General features: G+C 38.5%; 1 protein-coding gene across 4 annotated transcripts in view; it reads left to right on the forward strand.

Annotated features, from left to right (window-relative positions):
• BTBD7 (BTB domain containing 7) overlaps positions 1-19,820 on the forward strand; it is a 55,014-nt gene that overhangs the window by 23,290 nt on the left and 11,904 nt on the right. For 3 of the 4 annotated variants that reach the window (XM_037394322.1, XM_037394321.1, XM_037394323.1), the window contains 6 exons: positions 2,649-3,728; positions 13,554-13,762; positions 15,147-15,222; positions 17,423-17,583; positions 17,865-18,008; positions 18,243-18,356. In XM_037394322.1, the coding sequence (XP_037250219.1) occupies positions 2,649-3,728; positions 13,554-13,762; positions 15,147-15,222; positions 17,423-17,583; positions 17,865-18,008; positions 18,243-18,356 (1,784 nt within the window). The remainder of the gene's footprint in view (positions 1-2,648; positions 3,729-13,553; positions 13,763-15,146; positions 15,223-17,422; positions 17,584-17,864; positions 18,009-18,242; positions 18,357-19,820) is intronic. The other variant, XM_037394324.1, reaches the window with a different exon arrangement.

The following is a 19,820-nucleotide window of genomic DNA, read 5'->3' on the forward strand; positions in this document are numbered from 1 at the left end:
GGCAATCATCTGTTTCTTGTAAATATTTATCTGTTCAAAGCTAGATAGGGTCCAGGGGCATGAAGTAGCTATTGCTTTTTAACAACATTCAATAGATTGATGCCTTTTAGTGTAGAAGTGGGGAATAAATTTCTGTTTCCTGCTTGTAATGCTGCTGCCTTACGAAGGAATACATGCAGGTCAAAAAGTGACTCCTCAAAAGTCTTTTTTTGACGGATATGGAACCACCAGCTGTTGTGAGCCCAGAGAGGCTGTGCCAGTGCATTTCTGCTTCTGCCTCTGGCAAAATGCAGTTGTGTGGTGGCACTTCTGTAGCAGCATTTTATCTGTTTGTAAGGGTTAATAGCACAGTTTGCAGGTTTGGATCTTGTGATGATTCATGTGCAAGTAATATGTCAGGGCAGCCATCAGGAGGAAAGAAATTACGACTTGTGGTGTGCGATTTTTATTTTTTTTTTTTTAGTGGAATAGAAAAGAATGTTCTGCATACTCAAATTTGCTATTGGAACCCAGGGTACTTCAAAGTGAGTTGGCATCTTTTCTTGGAGCAGAATCTATCATTATAGAGTGACTAAAGTGTAGTTATACTTCTATTGTGAAATGTAATCAATACTCTTTAAATGGAGCAGAAATTCTAGCCTTGCCACTATCAGCAGGAGACTGAATCTCTGCTTTTCTATTGTGTTACCTAGTATAGCATGTGGAAGGAATTTTTGTGGTGGGTTTTGCAGCACAGCCTCTTCATTGAAGTTGTCTTGAGTTTTTGCTGTTCTCTTCATTTAAATTGATATTTTTTTAATGTCTTTAAATGTCAATATAATGACACGTTGCCTGATGAAGCAAAATTTAATGTAGCATGGATGAAATGGTTAGAGGTCTTTCCTCAAAGAAAGCAAAGTTCCTTCCAGTAGTTTTCACTAATGAATTGTAAACCCATTACATTTGATGATTTGGGGGAATTTTAATTAGCTTGGCAAAAAAGCTGGTGTATAAGGTTACTTAGAATTATTGAGACTTAAGTAATAAAACAAGCTACAGAAATCTTGGATTGCTACAGTTGTGCTCTCAAATACAACTTGAACTTTGAAAGATACAGAAGAAACTTTAAGATATACTTCTTTGAAATAACATTGTAACTAAAAGCACTGTTTTGATAGACTGGCCCATACATCGCTGTCAAAATAGCATAGCAAAATAGCATCACTTCAAATCTACCTGAAACAAATGGAACTGTGAGAGGGCAATGATAGAACAAGTTATAAAAGGCCATGGAAACTCTAGTGGTTGGCTGTGCTTTGCACTTAAAGATCCAAAAAAGGCAACAAGTAGTAAGGCTAGTAATACTAGGTATTAAAGGTAGTAAAGTGTAATACTGGAAACATGTCAGTTTACTTTGGGGAATAGTTTACAAATGCTACTTCAGATGATCCTGTTATTGTTACTAATCTGTATACCATTTGAAAATGTTTTCTTATGGTTACTTCCTTTGTCTGGGAGTAGTTGTGTTTGTCTACTTACTTTTTTTTCTTGTCATGTCTGACATTTTTCACTATGTGGCTTAGAGCAAAAATTCTGTAAATAAAGTTAAATTAGAAGATAACCCTTTGACAGGAGCTCTGCTTCTGTGCAATGCAGATTCTAATTCCTCTTTTTCTTACTGAATTGCTCTCAGTATTACTGTACATGCAGCTAGGCTCAAACTGATAGCAAAGGTTCTAGCAGAACAGGTCAGGTGAGTAACACAGATAATGTTGAGGGGAATCTATTTTTCTTTTCATTACATGTGTGATTCATTATATAACTTCCCTATAAATTATTGTGAGGGGAAAAATAATTATATATATACCTTAAATTTATAATGCTCTATTAAAATGACCTCTTTAATAATACAGTAAAACTTCCATTCTTCGTATTCTTCTAAATGTGGTATATGCGCAAATTGGCGTTTACAGTTCTGTGGCAAGAAGCCCATTTTATGTGTTTGACTTTCAGCATTACTTGATTATCATATGACAGGTTTTTTCATTTCTTGTTAAATGCATTGAAAATTAATTCATTGTACTGAGTTTCGCTGAATATTTTGGTACAGTGTTCTTTTTTTTTTTTTTTGGGGGGGGGGGGTTGTCCCCCTCCTTTTTTTCTTGTGACTATGATAACTATCTGATGCCAGGTATGCTTTTGTCATTGAAATGACACTTAACACTGGAATAAAATAATTTGAAAAATCACTTTGAAGGGGTGGTTGCAGGTGCTACTATTTTGCTGAGACCATACAAGTTTTTAAAAAGGCTGTATTCTGCACTTAGCTAGTTAATACAATGACGCTTGTAATGCCATAACCGCAGTGTTCTCTTCCCACTTAGATAAATGTACCATGAGCTACAGAGCTACATCAATAGCTGCTCCTTGGCTCTTAACATTGAGTACACTTAAAAAAACAAACAAAATTTTTAGATGCAAAAAAACCCCCATTTTTTTTCTTAACATCTAGAAAAGGCTTCAGCCAGGTTTCCAACTTGTTAAATTACCTGATCTGAGGAGAAGGAAAAACTGTGTAACTTAGAGACATTGATGAACTGTTCAGGTGTTACGGACCTTCCTTTTAAATTTAAAGAATAAATGTGTTCAATTTTCCTTTCTGCCTTCAGGGACATCATCCTACTCTCATCAAGGTTATGGCTGTGAATCAAAGCTGTATAGCCTTGACCATGGCCACGAGAAACCTCAAGACAAGAAAAAGAAAACCTCTGGCCTTGCCACCCTCAAAAAGAAATTCATTAAGCGTCGGAAATCTAGCCGATCTGCTGATCATGCCAAGCAGATGCGTGAACTCCTCTCGGGCTGGGATGTCAGAGATGTTAATGCATTAGTAGAAGAATATGAAGGGACGTCAGCCTTAAAGGAACTTTATCTGCAAGCTAATTTGGCAAGACCAGAAGCCAGGACGCTACAAAAAGACATGGCTGAACTTTATCAGTACAAATATTGTACCGATGTAGACTTAATATTTCAAGAAACTTGTTTTCCTGTGCATCGTGCGATATTGGCGGCAAGGTGTCCATTTTTTAAGACTCTTCTTTCTTCCTCACCGGAGTATGGGGCAGAAATAATAATGGATATTAACACAGCTGGCATAGATATGCCTATGTTTTCTGCTTTGTTACACTACCTTTATACGGGAGAGTTTGGAATGGAGGATTCAAGATTCCAAAATGTTGATATCCTTGTGCAGCTTAGTGAAGAATTCGGAACACCAAATTCCTTAGATGTTGACATGCGTGCACTCTTTGATTACATGTGCTACTATGATGTGGTTCTTAGCTTTTCATCCAACTCTGACTTAGTAGAAACTTTTGGTGGAAGTCAGAACTGTCTAGATGAAGAGCTCAGAGCTCACAAAGCTATTATTTCATCACGATCTCCGTTTTTTCGTCACTTGCTGCAGAGGAGGATACGAACTGGTGAAGAAATCACAGACCGAACTCTACGAACTCCAACTAGAATTATATTGGATGAATCTATCATACCAAAAAAATACGCTAAGGTTATTTTGAACTGTATGTATACAGATGTGGTGGACCTCTCAGTTTTGCACTCCAGCCCTTCAGTGGGCAGTTTAAGTGAGGTTCAGGCTCTTGTAGCAGGAAAACTAAACATGACTAGGGCTGAAGAAGCTATGGAGCTTTATCACATAGCACTGTTCTTGGAGTTTAACATGCTTGCACAAGGTATGTAATACTGTCCTTGCTGTAGAATGTATGACCTTATTTAGAACAATTTTTTAGCCATGTTGCAGTGTAACTATGCCTATGAAGTCTATCAGTGGCTGACAGTTCCTTTAAGAAAAGGAATATGTTTTCCATCTCTAAGTTGTAGATAATGCATCTGTGTCTTCTGAACAGAATAAGTGCTATGTGAGAGCTTTTAATTGTATCAGACATCATTACTGAAGCATGCTATTTGTCATATGTAACTGATCTTGATATTTGTGATTATCTACTTTCATCTATAATCCATTTTTTTGGTGTAAATGACAGGGGGAGGATACAAGAGATTCTGGTTGAGAGGAGGAAGTATTTAGACTTGTTATGAAGTGTCCCTATATGTTAACAAGGCTGTAAACTTGAGTGATTATTGCTGTAGTTTGTCAAAGGGGGTACGCAGAGCCTGCAATCTTGCTGTTGGAAGGTGAATTTAAACAACTTAACTGCACTAATCCCAGGTCTTTAGTATCTTCTTGATGTACAGGACTGAAGGCAGGGACAGTCACTGTTTTCAGACTTAGTGTAGAAAGTTTCACTTCTGTCCGTTATTCTTTAAGATCACTTAAATCTTGATAATGTACTTCCTGCACATGGAGGTTGGCCAAGGTTATTCCGATCTCTGGCGAGATGTCAGAGCATAGACTAGTGAACTAATGATGCCTCTTGTGGTGGCAGGAGCTTTGCTTGTTGTTTGATCTGCTGGTGTTTAAACTATTTTGTGGCCATATTTTACATAATGGGATATAGCAATTGCTGGTGGGGGATGGCAATTTTACCTTTGAGGTGAGAAATGGAGAACGGATTTCACTGAGACACTGGCAACAAGATTTGTTTAAGCTAGTTTAATTTTTTTAAGAAAATTTCTTTTACAGTAGATCTGTACATCCGTAATTTTTAGCTATCAAATGAAATTTGACAGGATTGAAAATTCTACTGGTCTACTTATTATCTAGCACTCAGTCCAATCACATCTTGAAAGCCTCCAGTAATGGGGAGCTGTAATATGTCCCTGGAGAGGTTGTTCCAGTGAGTCACTGTTCTCACTGTAAAAAATATCTTGGATCAAGATGTATCACAGTGCACCTTGTACCTGTTGCCCCTGTTCCCTCCATGTGGCTCCCTGTGGAAAGAGCAACTCCATCCTCTCTGTAGCTGCTTTTTATATACTGGAATACTGTGATGAGTACCCTGAGCCTTCTCATCTCCAGGGAGAAAATACCTCACTCTTTCAGCCTTTCATTGTAGGCTAGGTTCTCCAGCTCTTTGGGCATCTTTGTGGCACTCCTTTGGACTGGCTCCAGCCTGTCTGCATCTTTCTTGTTTTTTGTTGTTGTTCCCCTCTAAGTACACTTAGAAACCTAATATTGAATGGAATGCGGAAGTGGCAAAGAGTTTTACTGTAGTTTAACTACAGTGTTACATTCATTCTTGTACAATATTTGCAAGTCGATAGTACTTGAAAATAGGGCAACTTGGTACATCATGTGAAAGCAAGAAAGGAAAATGAGTTGAAAATAAAGAGGTGATAGAAGTGTACAGCTAAGTCTTGGTGCATGCACATATACGACTGCTAAAAGGGTTCAGTGTGCTCAGGGAATACTAGTGAGGGAATTAAACTGTAAGTGAAGCCCCTAAGACACTGAATAGTTATGCAGTGTTTCATAAATGAACAGGTTTAATTCTTTCCCTCGGATTAGAACCCTAAACTGAACAGCTGTGTAGAGGTGCTCTGATGAAGCAGTGTTAAACTATATCAAAGCAGATAAGCAATGATAAATAGAGGACTTCGAAGAGAAACTTGGGCACGCTTAAGAGATGGGAAAATGGCTTTTATTTTTTAGGTGTCAGTAAACGCTGAAAAACAGAACTGACGTTTTATTTGATGCTAGGTTTCATTATTTCTGCTTGCTTTAAATTGAGCGTGTTTGGATTTATTAAACTGGCACTTCCTTTCAGTAAAGCACTACAGACCAGTGATGCTTTGCAATATATATTCTGTGAGTCAGAGGTAACAAAATCTTAAATTTTCCATGGAATTTTTCTCCTAACCTTACCTCTAAGGGAGGAAAAAGAAAGGCAGGAGCTGTACTGGGCTTGGAACACCTCAGCATCACATTCAGGTGGCTGGAACCAGTGAGTGCAGCAATATAGGCTCAGTCTTGGTGGCCCTCTGGATGAACCAGAGCAGTAGCATTTTGGGGATGGTCATTGGAAGGAAGCAGAGTTGTCTTCAGAGGTCTTTTCTTTCCCTGGTAAATCTGTTTGTGACCAGTGAACTGTGGGGTGGGAAGGTTGTTATACATAGGGGAGAAATGCAGTAAAATCAGGCAAGGGTTGAAACTTACTGTATTATCCAATATTACCAAATGTAAATTTGGCACCCCATCAGATACTGCAAGTCGAGATATTATCTTGAATTAACTAGGATTTTACAAATCGGTGCTTTGTTCCCTAGCTACAGGAGAAAGTAGTAAGCAGTCTGTAGAAAATCTGTATATGCCTGTGAAGTCAGTATCTAATAGTTTCTTACTTAGTTTGCTGAGTTTGTGTTTAGGTCATTGGTCCTGTGCTAACACTGAAGAATTGTTCTGGTATAATCTTACAGTCAAAATTAAAAGGAAGCTTACTTGATTAGGGAAAATCATATGCCTGCACTTGACTAACAGATCGCTTAACAAAGTATGCACTTTAGTAGTGACCACCGTTCTTGTTTTGGCATTTGACCGTAGCCCTGTGTCCTCCTTTACTGTAATACATAGGGTAGATGAGAGTTCTTAGTTTCAGTAGTGTCCCTCGCATTCCCCGATTTCATAGCTAGCATACTTCTCAGCTGGAAGCTGTCACTCAAACATCTCACTTCTAGATGTTACACAGAGAGTGATGCTAGAAGAGACAGCATTGATAGGTGTGGGAGACCGCTGAATAGGCAGCTTCATGAAATCTTAGCTGGGTCCTCTGACAGCACTTTTCTACTCTGTTGTGCTGCAGGTGTCCAGTTTTGCCCAAGTTCTGACCGATCCCATCAGTTGGCTTTCACAGTAGCTAAAGTCTTAAGTTTCTTCTCTGGATTTCCACACTCCCTGGCTCAAGTTTGTGATTCAGTTCACTCACGCTTGCCAGCTGCAAACTTACTAAAGCTTGTCTCCCTGGTTTCCTGGAAAATATTTTGGGGTCATTATCTGGATATTCTTTCCAACTCATTTTGCTCACTTTTACTCAGTTTTGGCTGGGGTTTTTTAACAGTGTCAAGTGAAGCTGATGTATTTTAAAGCTTCTGATTGACTGTTTATTTTCAGCAGATTTTAGTTTGATTTGTCTTCAGGGACCTTTGTAAGTATCCAGATGTTGTAATTTTTCTTCAGTTTCAGCAGATGATTCAGCTTTGACTGTTTCCGTGGAAATGTTCCCGTTACTAACATAGTGATGCTCCGTCATAGGGAAACCATCTATTAAAACATAACAGTCAAAAAAAGAAGTCAGTGATAGTATAGGTATGTGATATGACTCTACTGTCCCAGTGAGGCAAGGTTACTTTATTTAGTTTGCTCTGCTTTCAGCTTGATTTGTTTCAGCTGATGATTGTCATATTTCTTCCAAGAGAAACTGAATTATATCTTTGAGTGAACTCATTTGAATAAATGAACTAATCAGCAAGCATATATCATCTATAGTGCTGATCATACTGGAACCCATTTGTACCTAATAGGACTGAGACTGCTGTTCGGGGTGCTGCAGAGTTTGTTAACTATCAAAAAGTGAAGCTCTTCACTGCGTTCACAGAGGCTGTGAGGATTAGAGCCCTCTCCAGGAGGTTCAAGCACATCCCTTAGTGGAATGTTTCCATGCTCTGCCTGCTTGTATCTGCACTCTGCTCCTGCTTCTGTGTCTTCATGCTACCTTGCTGCTCGCCATCAGCCATACTGGTGCGATCGTTTTAACACACTGACTCACAAAGATCAGGTTTAAAATCACTTATCCCTTCCTCTTCTGTAGCACGGTTATTAAAATCACATCAGTTCCCTAGTCCTGTTCATCACATGTTGTTAAAATAATCCCCTCTTCCAGTCTTTACAGTGGTGCCGCATCCCCTGCCATTGCAGAATTTAACTTCAGTTATCTTTCTTGTATTAGACAGTTATATTAAATATGTGAATCCTCTTCTGCATCTTGGCCCTATTGCTTACTGTCATGAATAGTCTCGCTGAGGTGGTGGTACAGTATGTTTTTCTGTTACAGGTTTTTGGGTACTGTGACCCTATGAAATAGTTTTGCTTGGGAATCTTTTCTGTCTGTTGATTCCAAAAAGTTTTCTAAAGTAAAATTGACAAAAAAACTTAATTTCAGACTTTTTGCTTTGCTTTTATTTTTAGATGTTGACTTTACCCTTGACAAGAATAAGAACTAAGAACCTTTTTTTTAAAGCCATATTCAGTAGCGCAGCCTTTGATCTAGAGGGAGATAACATCCGACATCAAAAGTACCCTTGATCTCAGTGAGACTGAAATACTGAAATTCCAGGAAGCCTGCAGTAGCGGTATTAAATACACACAAATATATTGTGGGAAGATTAGAGCAAGTGTGTCAGTTATATTATCAATGCAGTAGGAATGCTCAAAGGGGCTAATCTGACACTTAACTTCAAAATAAGTTGAGTATGATTAAGTAAATATTAACATAAATCTGACCTATTATCTCCTTACAATGATTCACCTGTACTGAAGCCTGAAATTATTGCTTAAGTTTTATATTATGAAGACTGAAGAAAGCAAGAAGTAGAAATGATCTCCCTTAGAGCAGCTGCATTCCAGGATTATATACGCAAAGATAAAGAATTTGACTGAGCTGTGCAACTGGGCATAACATTACTTTGCAATGCCACAGTTTGCAGAGAAACAGATCTGGTCAGTGTTTCCAGGTTTTTCTTTCAGCCACTTGTGTTTTAGGAAGTATGTGGCTGAAGTACTGAACAGTGATAGCTGGCAGCGGTCCCTTAAACATCAGCTCTTCCTCCCTCAGCCTTTCATTGTTTCTGTGTTAAGTTCTTCCCTCTGGCTTGTTATAGTTGAGTTGACATTTTTTTTGTTCCTGGTCCATGACTATTTTCTGTTTAAGCTGGACCAGCTGCGCTGCCTGCCACTGTTCCTCAGTGTGCATTTTAAGGAATGCTGAAACCCAGTCAAGGGCCATTATCAACTGATGGCTGCAAGAAGCCAAAGATGCAGATGCAGTTTTCAGGCTTCCTAAATTCATGCATTTTGTATATGGAAGGAGCAGAAGAGTAAATTAATTTCCATTGTTTGGGAGAGAAAACATTAAAGAGCTTTTTCCATAGATATAGAATGCTTTAAACATGATAATTACCTTGCATTTCTGGCTAAACTTACAGCTTCAAAAATTCAGCTGTTAAAATCTTAGAATGTTTAACAGCTCTATAACTGCCATATCATAAAGGAAAATATTTTTACACAACACAGGTTGCATTGATTTAATCTGCTCCCTAATTTAATGGCAAATGTCTGGTTAATATGCTGTGTTGTATTCAAAATAACTTAAGGGTTTTCACTGTGGAAGAATGGTTAGCATAACACAAAATGCTGCCTTGACCTAACCTTCAGGTCACATTTTATTTTTGCTGTAAGAGTTAATCTGAAGTGCTATAAAACCATCAGTTTTGTATTTGAATACAGAAAAAAATACCACTACATACTTCAGCTGTGCCATAATAGATGTACTCTGAATTCAGCCTTTCAAGGATGGGAGTATGTGAATGTTTTAAATCTTTGTGCTTACAAAAATCAGTAGAGGGATTAAAAATAGCTCAAAAGAGGTACTGAACTTAGCAATAGACTTCAACAGTGTTTGACCGCTAATGCCCATTGAGCCCTTCTTTATCTCCAATGCTACTTAGGTCTTGTTTTCTTTTCTGAAAAACTTTCACATACTTTTGTACCTTCATGTAACCAAAACTGGTGTACTTCAGAGTTCTAAAGTGTGGAAAATAATTCACCTGCAATTTACAGGCTTGGCATCAGTTAACTATTAATCTCCTTTTAAAGATTTTTTGGGGGAGACGACAGAAAAGAAAAGCACTGAAACTTGAAGAAGCTATAAACCTGTAGCATTCCTTTAAGACAGAGAATATCATAAAATAGTACTCATATGAGAAAGCTCTATTCTACTGAGGAACAATGTCGTGGCTATTAGATGATTTTTTTTTTGCCAAGTGGCTGATTGTTAATGCAAAAAAACCTTCTACCAAAGGAGAAAAGAAATTGGATTCCTTCCATAGCTAGAATTGGGTTGCCACAATTTATTTAGATGTTCAGAAAACACTTCAATTGTTACCTCATGTTTACTGTGGAAGAAATACTTTCAATAATCCCACAGTTCTGACACATTGCTGAAATTACTTACGAAAAGGACAGTTTCATTTGCTAGGCACCCTAAATGAGTTTTTCACCCGATGATGTCATAGTATTGGTAGTTGTGCTATTGTTGGACTTAACAGAAGAACTGAGACTGAGCTGATGCTCTGTTTCTATAAATGTGTTGCTTAGATCTTTGGAACCGCATTTCTTATGAAAGTACGGTTTTCTGTCTTTGCAGGGGGGGCGGGTATCCTCATTATTTCAAAAATAAGTGTCAGATGAAATACTGTAAATGGCATTCACTTTGAGATAAGTCTCTTTGCTCTTACAGCTTGAGTTTCCTCGTGACTGATTTCAGTGAGTGGGTTTACGTACTGCCTTTGAAGTGGAGCAGTCCTTACGTGTAATCTTTAGACTTCAGGGGGATGTGATCATCTGCTGAAATCACCTTGCATGCAGACAGAATAATTGCATGCAAAATGTTGTGTTAGAATTTAGCAGGGTAAGACTTAGTGCAACAAAACAGATGACCCTAAGGAATTGTTTCAGACAACTTCCCTTTACTCAGGGAAGCAAACTCCTCTTTTGTAAGCATACTGCAACTAGTCATGGTCAGCTTTCATGCACCATGCAAGGTTTGCTGCTAACTTTAACATTTTCCTTTTCTGAGCCCCAAAATAGAAGAGGGACTTAAACAACAAAGTTAAAGTCAATGGCTGACTTGTATAGGTAAGTAAAAACATAAGGAAGATTTTAAGTAAAAATGGATCCTGAAGTGGAACGCTTCAGACTTAATTTACTCTTATTTCTTACATATGCTGAAGTATTTTGAGCTTTTTTTTTTTTAAAGGTAGGTTTGTTTGGTGCTGTGTGTTTTTTTTTTTTTAAAACGCTGTCCTTCAGATCCTTGACCAGATTTTTTTTAAGACTTCAGAGTGGGGTTTATCCTTCAGGTTTCTGGGGAGTTCCCCCACCTAGAGGGGGCAGTTTCTCTAACCTGTACCAAAACGCAGGGAGTGTATTTCAGAGCAGTTATCTGCTGCTCTCATCTATACCACTGATGATTGTGTTGATGTTCCAAGTGCCTCTAACGAATCTTTGCTGCATGTTCACTGCTTGCTTTGGGCTACTCCTCACTATGCAGATTAGAGGTCAACATTTATAGTAAGGCATCTGTTCTTACTTGTAGTAGTAGTAATAATATGTAACCTACTGGTAATAGGTGGCTCTGAGAAGTGCCATGTTGCTTCAAGTAATAGTAAAATAGAAAGCAGGTGCATTGAAACAGGACTCGGCGCTTACCCCTTTGTCAAAAGCAAATGGAGAGTCTAACTTGGGATGAATAGTGTAACGCCGTTTTTAATGCATCGTTCAGAAACGCGTATGCTTTTGCTGGCCCTATGATCAGTGGCTGCATTGATGTATGCTCTTCCTTTTCTCAGCAGAATCGGGCATGCCAAAAGCAAATCATCCAAGTGCTTGTTGAGGACAGTTTGTTTTAGGTATGAACTGGTGTAAAACTTAACTACCCTTGCAGGACAGGCATTTTCATACATTCCTTATAGAAAATAAAATAAAAATTGTTTCTAAAAGTACATGTACATTCAGACATATTCCTGGAATTTGCTGCAAACATTCTCATTGACCATTGACTGTATTTGTTACATTTACACTGTATATTTCTATAATTAAGCTTAAAAAAATTCTAATTGCAGATTATTGTTTTTATAATTAACATGCTGGCTTTTTTATAGTATTAAGTAGAGAAATGTGTGTTTAATAAGACAGATAAATCTATAATCTGCCTCGTTATTAAACTGTTGCTTCCCAGTACCACCTTCTTTGCTTTACTGTTTAAGTTCCCCTTTTCAGTGACTTTTTGCTCCTAAGTAGTAGTTGCTTTGACAGATACTCTTGAATGCTACTCTTCTTGAAGTAGCATGTTCGCTTGTTACTACTTACTCCTTAAGAACTTATCCATCACATCATTAGTTGTAACAGAAATGGAGTCAATGCTTATTCTGTATGCTGGCTTATGTAGAAAAGCAAGATTTTCTTTAACGCTATTAATTGCTGCTAGTTGTGTTACATGTGCAACCAGTTCAAAAATATATAGCATCAGGAGAACCTCTTTGATCTTTGTCTTGACAAATGTTAATGCTACCTTGCTAAACGCTTTCTTCCTCAGCTTAGTCCAGGAGCTCAGTAATAAGATACAGTTTTCTAAACAACTGTCAAAGTTTAGTTTTTGAATGTCCTTGAAACTGAGAGAAAAATGGTGGTGTATAAAAAGTAAAATAATTGCAATGTAAGCATACTGCTCTGAACTGTCTGGGGACATCTCATGGGCATAAGCACAGCTGTAATTTTGTGGCCGTTAGTGGGTTGCAACTGCAATGTATAATTCTAGAACACTACTTTTTTATAAAAATTGCTAGATCTTTATAGTACAAGTAGAAATAGTATTTTGTGTATATGTAAACCAGATGTACAAATGAAGTCAGCAAAGTGCTGTTGAGGACTTCAAGTTATCAACATTGTGGTACTGTATGTCTTAAGTCAGTAACCCGAAATACCCATGTTTTCAGCCTCCCGTGGTATGTCTCCTCTTATTTCTTCCAAATCTGCTCCATCTCCCTTCAGGAGACTTAAATATCCCATCTCTTCTTCAGAAGAAATGTAGTCTGTGAAAGAGTAAATCCTAATGCAGCAGTGGGTATGAAGAAACTAGCAGTCACCATGAGTAAGAATACCTGCCTCTTGGATGCTTCACTTTCTGCTTCCCCACCAGAGGAGGTGCTTGCTCCCTGTCCTGGCATCTTCTGTGCCTTGCTTGATATGGAGACCAGGGTGGTGGCCTAGAGCACCCACTGCTTCCTGCCTTCTCTGTGAGTCAGAAGATGATGCTGAGTAGCTGAGTACCAGCAACATGTCACAGTTCTTGTTTCTGCTCCTCTGCATGGTTTGTCACAGGAGGGTCCATGTGCGAAGTGATACAGACAAAAATCACACCTCTGTTAGAGTTTATAGGCTTCTCTGAGTCTGCTGTGAACAACAGTGACTCAAATTCAAATCTGCAGCTTTGAAATGTGTTAAACAGTCAGATAATGTATGCTAGCCAGCCAGAGTAGGTTCTAGTAGAGCTGAACTAGCCTTCCAGTTGTTCATCCGGCAGGCGTGATGTTTTGTGTGCCTTTAAAAGGTATATGTATAGTTGGAATCCTAAACCACAATTAAAATTATTATTCTTTTAGTCAGAATTTAACCCTATTTGCAGCTTTGGTCTGTAGGGCACTTCTGTTTTTACTCTCACTGGGAGTCATATAATCCTTTATATTACAGATTTAGCCATATGCATTATTCTTTCAGGATCGAAGTGTCTCTGTAACAACATCATTGATTTTGGATTTTTGTTTCCTAGGCTGTGAAGATATTATTGCTGAGAGCATCTCACTAGACACCTTAATTGCCATTCTGAAGTGGAGCTCTCAGCCCTACGGTTCCAAGTGGGTACATCGTCAAGCACTACATTTCCTCTGTGAGGAGTTTACCCAGGTCATGACTTCAGATGTCTTCTATGAACTCAGCAAGGACCACCTGCTCACAGCTATTCAGTCTGACTATTTACAGGTACCCTGCAATGCAGAATACAGCTGGTCCTGCTCAAAGCAGGATATGTTATAGTGTTACTAGAAGCGCTTGGGAGTAGCTCATCTTAAATTGTAGGCAAGGGTGGGTTTGCGTGCACAGTAAGCATTCCTTTTATAATATGTAAAGAATGAAATTGAAGTAGTGATTAAGAAAACTGTTTCATTCTTGGCTTGTAACACAACCCAAACCAGCAGTACATGCTATTGCTTAGAAGCCTAATGATAGTTTAGAAACGCTGCAAATTATTTTAAACGAAGAATTTCTGAACCTAACATTTGTCTTGCATGTTTGTGTTTGATAAAATTATGTGGTGGTGGTAATTTTGCTGTAATAATGTACATCCTAGTTGGGGGCAGTGGGAGCTAATAACTAGTAATCATTCAGAAGGCTTTATTTTTTGGGGAGACATAAAAATACCTCCTCTGACAAGTATTGCAGAACTTTTATTTTTTGTGACTTTGCTTCAGTAATTATGTGGTTTTAGGGAGAGGAAAGCTGACTACTGACTAATGGAAAGTGTGTGGAGTTTTGCTGCCATTTCTCTTCAGTGAAGATATCTTTATAATGATGACCAGCCTTTATAGCTTAAAGATTACTTTTTTTTAAAATTGTAGCTGTCCCAAACTTAACCTTTTTTTTTTTTTTAAAGTGTGAAGTGTTAAGAGATTACTGAAAGTGTTTTTGAAAGTTTACTTTCAGGAATAACTGTAACAGTACTGCTGATCTTCCATGAGAGTGTGTGTTATGACTAAATGTCCTACCCCAGTTGTAAGAAATGACATAGATAAACCTAGATTTCTCAGTACCTGATGTTTTTTTCCTCTAAAAATGTTGAGTGGTTAGCACGTGTATATAGATTTGAACAAAGCAAAGATGTTTTGTTTATAGTACTACTGAAAATCTTTCTCTTTACCTAGACTATAATTTAGTTGGTTGGTTTATTTTCATAGTTCCCAGGCTGTGCAGATGCTGAATTTGTAGTGTTAAACAAAAGATCGAAAAAAACAGTGTAAGATCTTCCTCTTTTAATTAACTTTAATTATTCAAATTTAATACCTGTATGTTTTCATGCTAGACGAATTTTTTCCTTCTGTAGAAAAATCTTTCTTCTTCTTTCTAGGGATTCAATAAGTGACATGAATCTGTAAGTCATAGTGGTGATATATCAGTAGTACTACCTTAAAATATTTGGAGGAAATGGTATAGCAGATCATAAAGTACTTGCTTCACTCTTGGTACAGTTGTATTTTTTTATAGCTTTAAAAGACCTGTCTATGTGATTCTTGGTTTTGGATATATTTTTGTGTGTGTGTGTGACATTAAGCTAAGCATAGACAGATTGCTGACTTTCTCTTTCTACCAGGCAAGTGAACAAGATATTCTTAAATATCTGATTAAATGGGGAGAACACCAGTTGATGAAGAGAATAGCAGATCGAGGTAAGGATCGTTTAAGCCACACCGTACTAAACTATATAAACCATGATGTGTGGAAGTTCTTTTGTGGGTAATCTGTAACTTAAGGAGATTTAATTTACCTTGTTCATAGTATGGTCAAAACTAAACAAACGCACTTTTCCCCCAGCTTTTGTTCTCTATAAAATGAAAACATGGACGTTCTGAGGGAACTGGGATTGTTTAGCCTCAAGAAAAAAAGGCATAGGGGGGATCTTAACAATGCCTATAAAAATCTAATGACAGGAAGCAAAAAGAAATAGAGCCGCACTCTTCTCTTGGCATCCAGGATAGGATGAGAGGCAATGAGGCATTAACTGAAATACGGTCAAGTCTGTTTAAACATAAGAAACTGAAGATGGTCAGACACTGGAGCAGGTTGCCCAGAGTATTTATGGGGTCACTGTCCTTGAAGGTGTTCAGAATCCAACTGGATGTGTTTATGGGCAACCTTCTTTACCCTGCCTTGGGAGGTGTGAGGAGAAGGCAGTGGCTGTGGCTGGACCAAACTTCTAGAGGTCCTCTCAGCCTCTAAGATTGTCTTGATTTTTAAGTCTGGTTGATTTCCTGTTCTCTCAGAACCATTTTCCTTGGTAACTAATCCATCAAATTAAAAAACCCTGCAGTATCTTCTACTTTTCTGTGCTCGTGCAGGCTTCTCGCAGTAATCTTCTCCTTAGTTTACTGTGTCAGCCTTTCACTTCTTCAGTTTGAGTATGTTTCTTCCACAGAAATCTGTGGTAGTGAGAAACAAGCCATCAAGTCGTGTCAGTGTTTTTCCTCAAGCAGATGTAAATGTGTTTTATTAGCTCAGATGCATGTTATTGCCCTTGTATTTACCACTGTAGCAATCTCATGTGTGTTGGATGTGGGAAGCAGATTATATACTTCCCAAGTAACAAATGCAAGCAGCTTGTAGTTAATCTCCACCATGAAGTGTCAGTCAGATAGTACAATAGAGGAACAGAAAGGGAAGAATCTGCCAGTGTGAAAACAGAGCAGTGCTGGTGTAGCTGCTGTCTTTGGAGGGCTGGACATGTTTTTAAAATCCACTGTTACTGCTTGCAATGTAACTGCTTTGTCATGGACATGTATGAGATGCAACAAAGTCAGTTAAAATACGTGCTTTTAGTGGCACAGTAAGTATTTTTTAAGTGTTTGTCTTGGGCACATTGGAATGGAATGGAGCCAATTAAACAGTAACAGACGGGGACTGAGGGAGATGCTGTTTATCTGGACTAATTGCGCAGCTTCCCGGTCTGTGATGTTTAAGTAAAAGGCTCAATTCTCTTTCCTGGGATCATCAGGTAGCATAATATTAACAAAAGCATAAATAAGACTTACACCAAGTTCTGTCAGGTTAGGGCTAAATTTAGTCTAGTTATTCGGTCTAAATTCCTCAGTGATGCTCTTGACTTTTCAGCATTAAATACGGGGCAGCGTCAGCCAAATATCAGAAGGCATTAGAAATTGTAATGGGCTCTGGCTGAAACGTGAGCTGCCTGTACTGAAGGGAGAATGGTTCTGTGTTACTCTTTGAGGTAACCTGTCAGGCTAGGCAAATCCAGGTTGAGCACAATACCTAAAATACAGGTGGAGCTAGTTAACTGGGGAGGGAGAATGACCTGAGTGTGTCATACATTTGTCATCTTGAAATCTCTAGGAAGATGCCAGCTCTTGGCACAAATAGGTATCCTGTGACCATAAGAGCAATTTGAATTGCCTTGATACAGTCGTTACTAAGGTGGGTTATACGAGGAGGCTAGCGTAACTTGTAGATTAATTTGTAGAAGATAAGTCTCTGAAAAGTGCTGGTGAAATGGAGAGGAGCTGCAGGAGGGAGTCTTTGGGGGAACCGCTAGCAGGGAGGTACAAATGTTTTCACAGCATAGCTCTTGGTAGACTTTTATAAATCTTAACCCCAAACAGTAATTTTGTACTTTCTCCCTGGCTTACTTTGAAACCAACAGCTGTGCAAATGACCTATGCTCATATAAACTGAACCTGTCTTTGTGGATGCTTCATATCAGATTTTAAGGCATGAAATAGTTTTGTAGAACAATGCTGATAAGCACTGTTGACTTAAAATCAAAATGTTATGTCCTTTTCTATAACTTCCTATTACTCCTGCTTTCCTATTTAAACTTTCTGATGTAAACTCAGTATTTCTTGTTCCTTCCCAAAGAGCCTAATTTACTCAGTGGTACTGCTCACAGTGTGAACAAAAGAGGTGTGAAGAGGAGAGATCTTGACATTGAGGAGCTGAGAGAGATCCTGTCTCCACTTTTACCCTTTGTCCGCATTGAGCACATCTTACCCATGAACAGTGAAGTACTGAGTGATGCTGTAAGTCAGTACTCTCATACAAATACTATCTCTGAGTTCTTTATACTTCAGATTCTACAATGTTCAGGTTACCTTTATTTTTTTAATGGTTAGCTCCTAAAATGTTACTTCTGAGTAATATGTGTGTAACTTCCTGGTTAAGTTTTCTGGTTTTTTAAATCTATCAGAAGGCTAAAGAAAAATCAGTGGTATAAGGATTCAGTGTAAGAAATGCAATTCATGCAAGTGTTCCCCATATTTTTATTTAAAAAAAACGTAAAACTCTTTCTTAATTCTTGAAGATGAAGAGAGGCCTGATTAGTACTCCTCCTTCAGACATGCTACCAACATCAGAAGGTGGAAAGTCAAATGCCTGGCTGCGGCAAAAAAATGCTGGAATATATGTACGGCCAAGACTGTTCTCGCCCTATGTGGAGGAGGCTAAGGTAATAATAATTAACAACACTTGATTATTGTTAAATTGGAGTCATCAGGGGGTTCTGTAAACAGGGAAAGATTTTGGTATGTTTTGTCTTTCTTTGCATGTACTGGCCTAAAATACTAACATTTTCAATTTAACAAGACTTACAAGATTGATCATCAGGCTCAAGTCTCTAGAACTGGTCAGAAAAATGTCAACAAAATTTTTTTTTGTCGAAATTGAAATGTTTGCGAGACAGATCTTGATGAAATTCCACCGGAAACAAAGCAGCGTTCTGAGGGAAACCTCCCTGGTTTCCAGCCAGTTTGCCGGCCCAGCTCCTCGGCAGCACTCCTGGCAGGCGGATGGCAAGGTGAGAGCCTGAGAGTCCCAGTTTGCAGCTAGTCAGCAACCTTGGTGCCAGGTCTTTCAGGCTCCCCAGCTCCCACCAGAGCTGGGTAGAGAACTACTATTCCACTCGGCAGAGGACTCTGATATTTCATCTTCTTGTTTGAATCGAACATAACCAAAATTCTTTTGATCCTCCGCAAAATGGAATAAGTATCTTGTATCCCAGTTTGACTGAAGTCCTCTGTGTCCACTCAGGCAGTAGCTTCCCTATTTAATATCTTGCATGAGGACTGCCAAACGGAAGATCTTGCAGCATCTCTGATGGTGACGTTTGGTGACAGGGTGGAGATGGCTCTGTGTGAGGCTGAAACATGCCGTATTCTGTTTGACAGAATGGGAGCCTTGTGGTTCGCGAACTAATGCGCTGCCACTTAAGGCAACTCCGATGAGCCGATAGCTCGTGAGCCCCAGCAGTGCAGGTGACGGCAGAGTAAGAGGATTAGGTGAAGCTGTGCACATCCACACTGTCTGCAAACTCTGAACACTGCTCTCCTGAATTCAGAGCTTTTTCCCTGTGCCTAAGAAAGAAAACTATTTTCTAAGGGTGTGAGTTGTGGTTGACATCCTCTTTGAGGGGAGTGGAGAAACAAAACTACTTCGAATTTTTGGGCACAAAGGTTAGGGAACACCAGGTGGCACTCAAGTAGCAAAGGAAGGCTAGCCAGTTAAAATTTTATCTTTGTATCTTGGATAGTTAAAACTAACAAAAATACGTTAAAGAACATGTAATAAAAGGTTTGACTGTCTTAGTTTTCAGGTATATAGTATGGAAGTGCTTTAGTAGTTACCCTAAATCAAAAAGTGCATTCTATATTTTTTTCCCCTCTGTCAGGAATCATTTCTGTTAGTTTCATGTTATGCTGTTAATGTTTTTGAAAACATCATTAGCTGTTTAACCTTAGAGGAAGGACTGTCATACTTACTATCTGGTAACTATACTCCTATTCACAGTTTAATTATTGTGAAATGCAAAAATTATGGAAGAATGATTTCTAATTTTTTTTTTACTCTTTTTTACATTTTAGCCTCCCTTTTTTTGATATAAATCCATTTAACATTCAATGAAAATCTTTAAAGGGTATACATAAATCCCTTTCTATTCATTAAGATGTCTGAGGGAAAACCACTTCATTTTCAGACTAGTGCCTCCTCAGTGGCGTGGAGAGTTGAGACCTATAGGCAGTAATTGTGTGAGACGGAGTCCAGAGGGTCTAGCCTTGAGAAGGTTACTCCTAATCTGACAGGTACAAAATAAACAAAGCAACCTTCCCAAACTTTATTCACCTGTCTGCTCTTAGCTCTGAAACTCAACTCTGATCATGACTGGAAAATGGAATAGAAAATGCGGAGGAAAATTCCAGGTCCCAAACAGTATCTGCAAAGTTACGGCTTAGACATTGCTAGACTTGTGGCCTCGGGACTGTTT

This window comes from Falco rusticolus, chromosome 7 (assembly GCF_015220075.1).
Source record: "Falco rusticolus isolate bFalRus1 chromosome 7, bFalRus1.pri, whole genome shotgun sequence".
In the NCBI taxonomy this organism is placed as follows: Eukaryota; Metazoa; Chordata; class Aves; order Falconiformes; family Falconidae; genus Falco; species Falco rusticolus.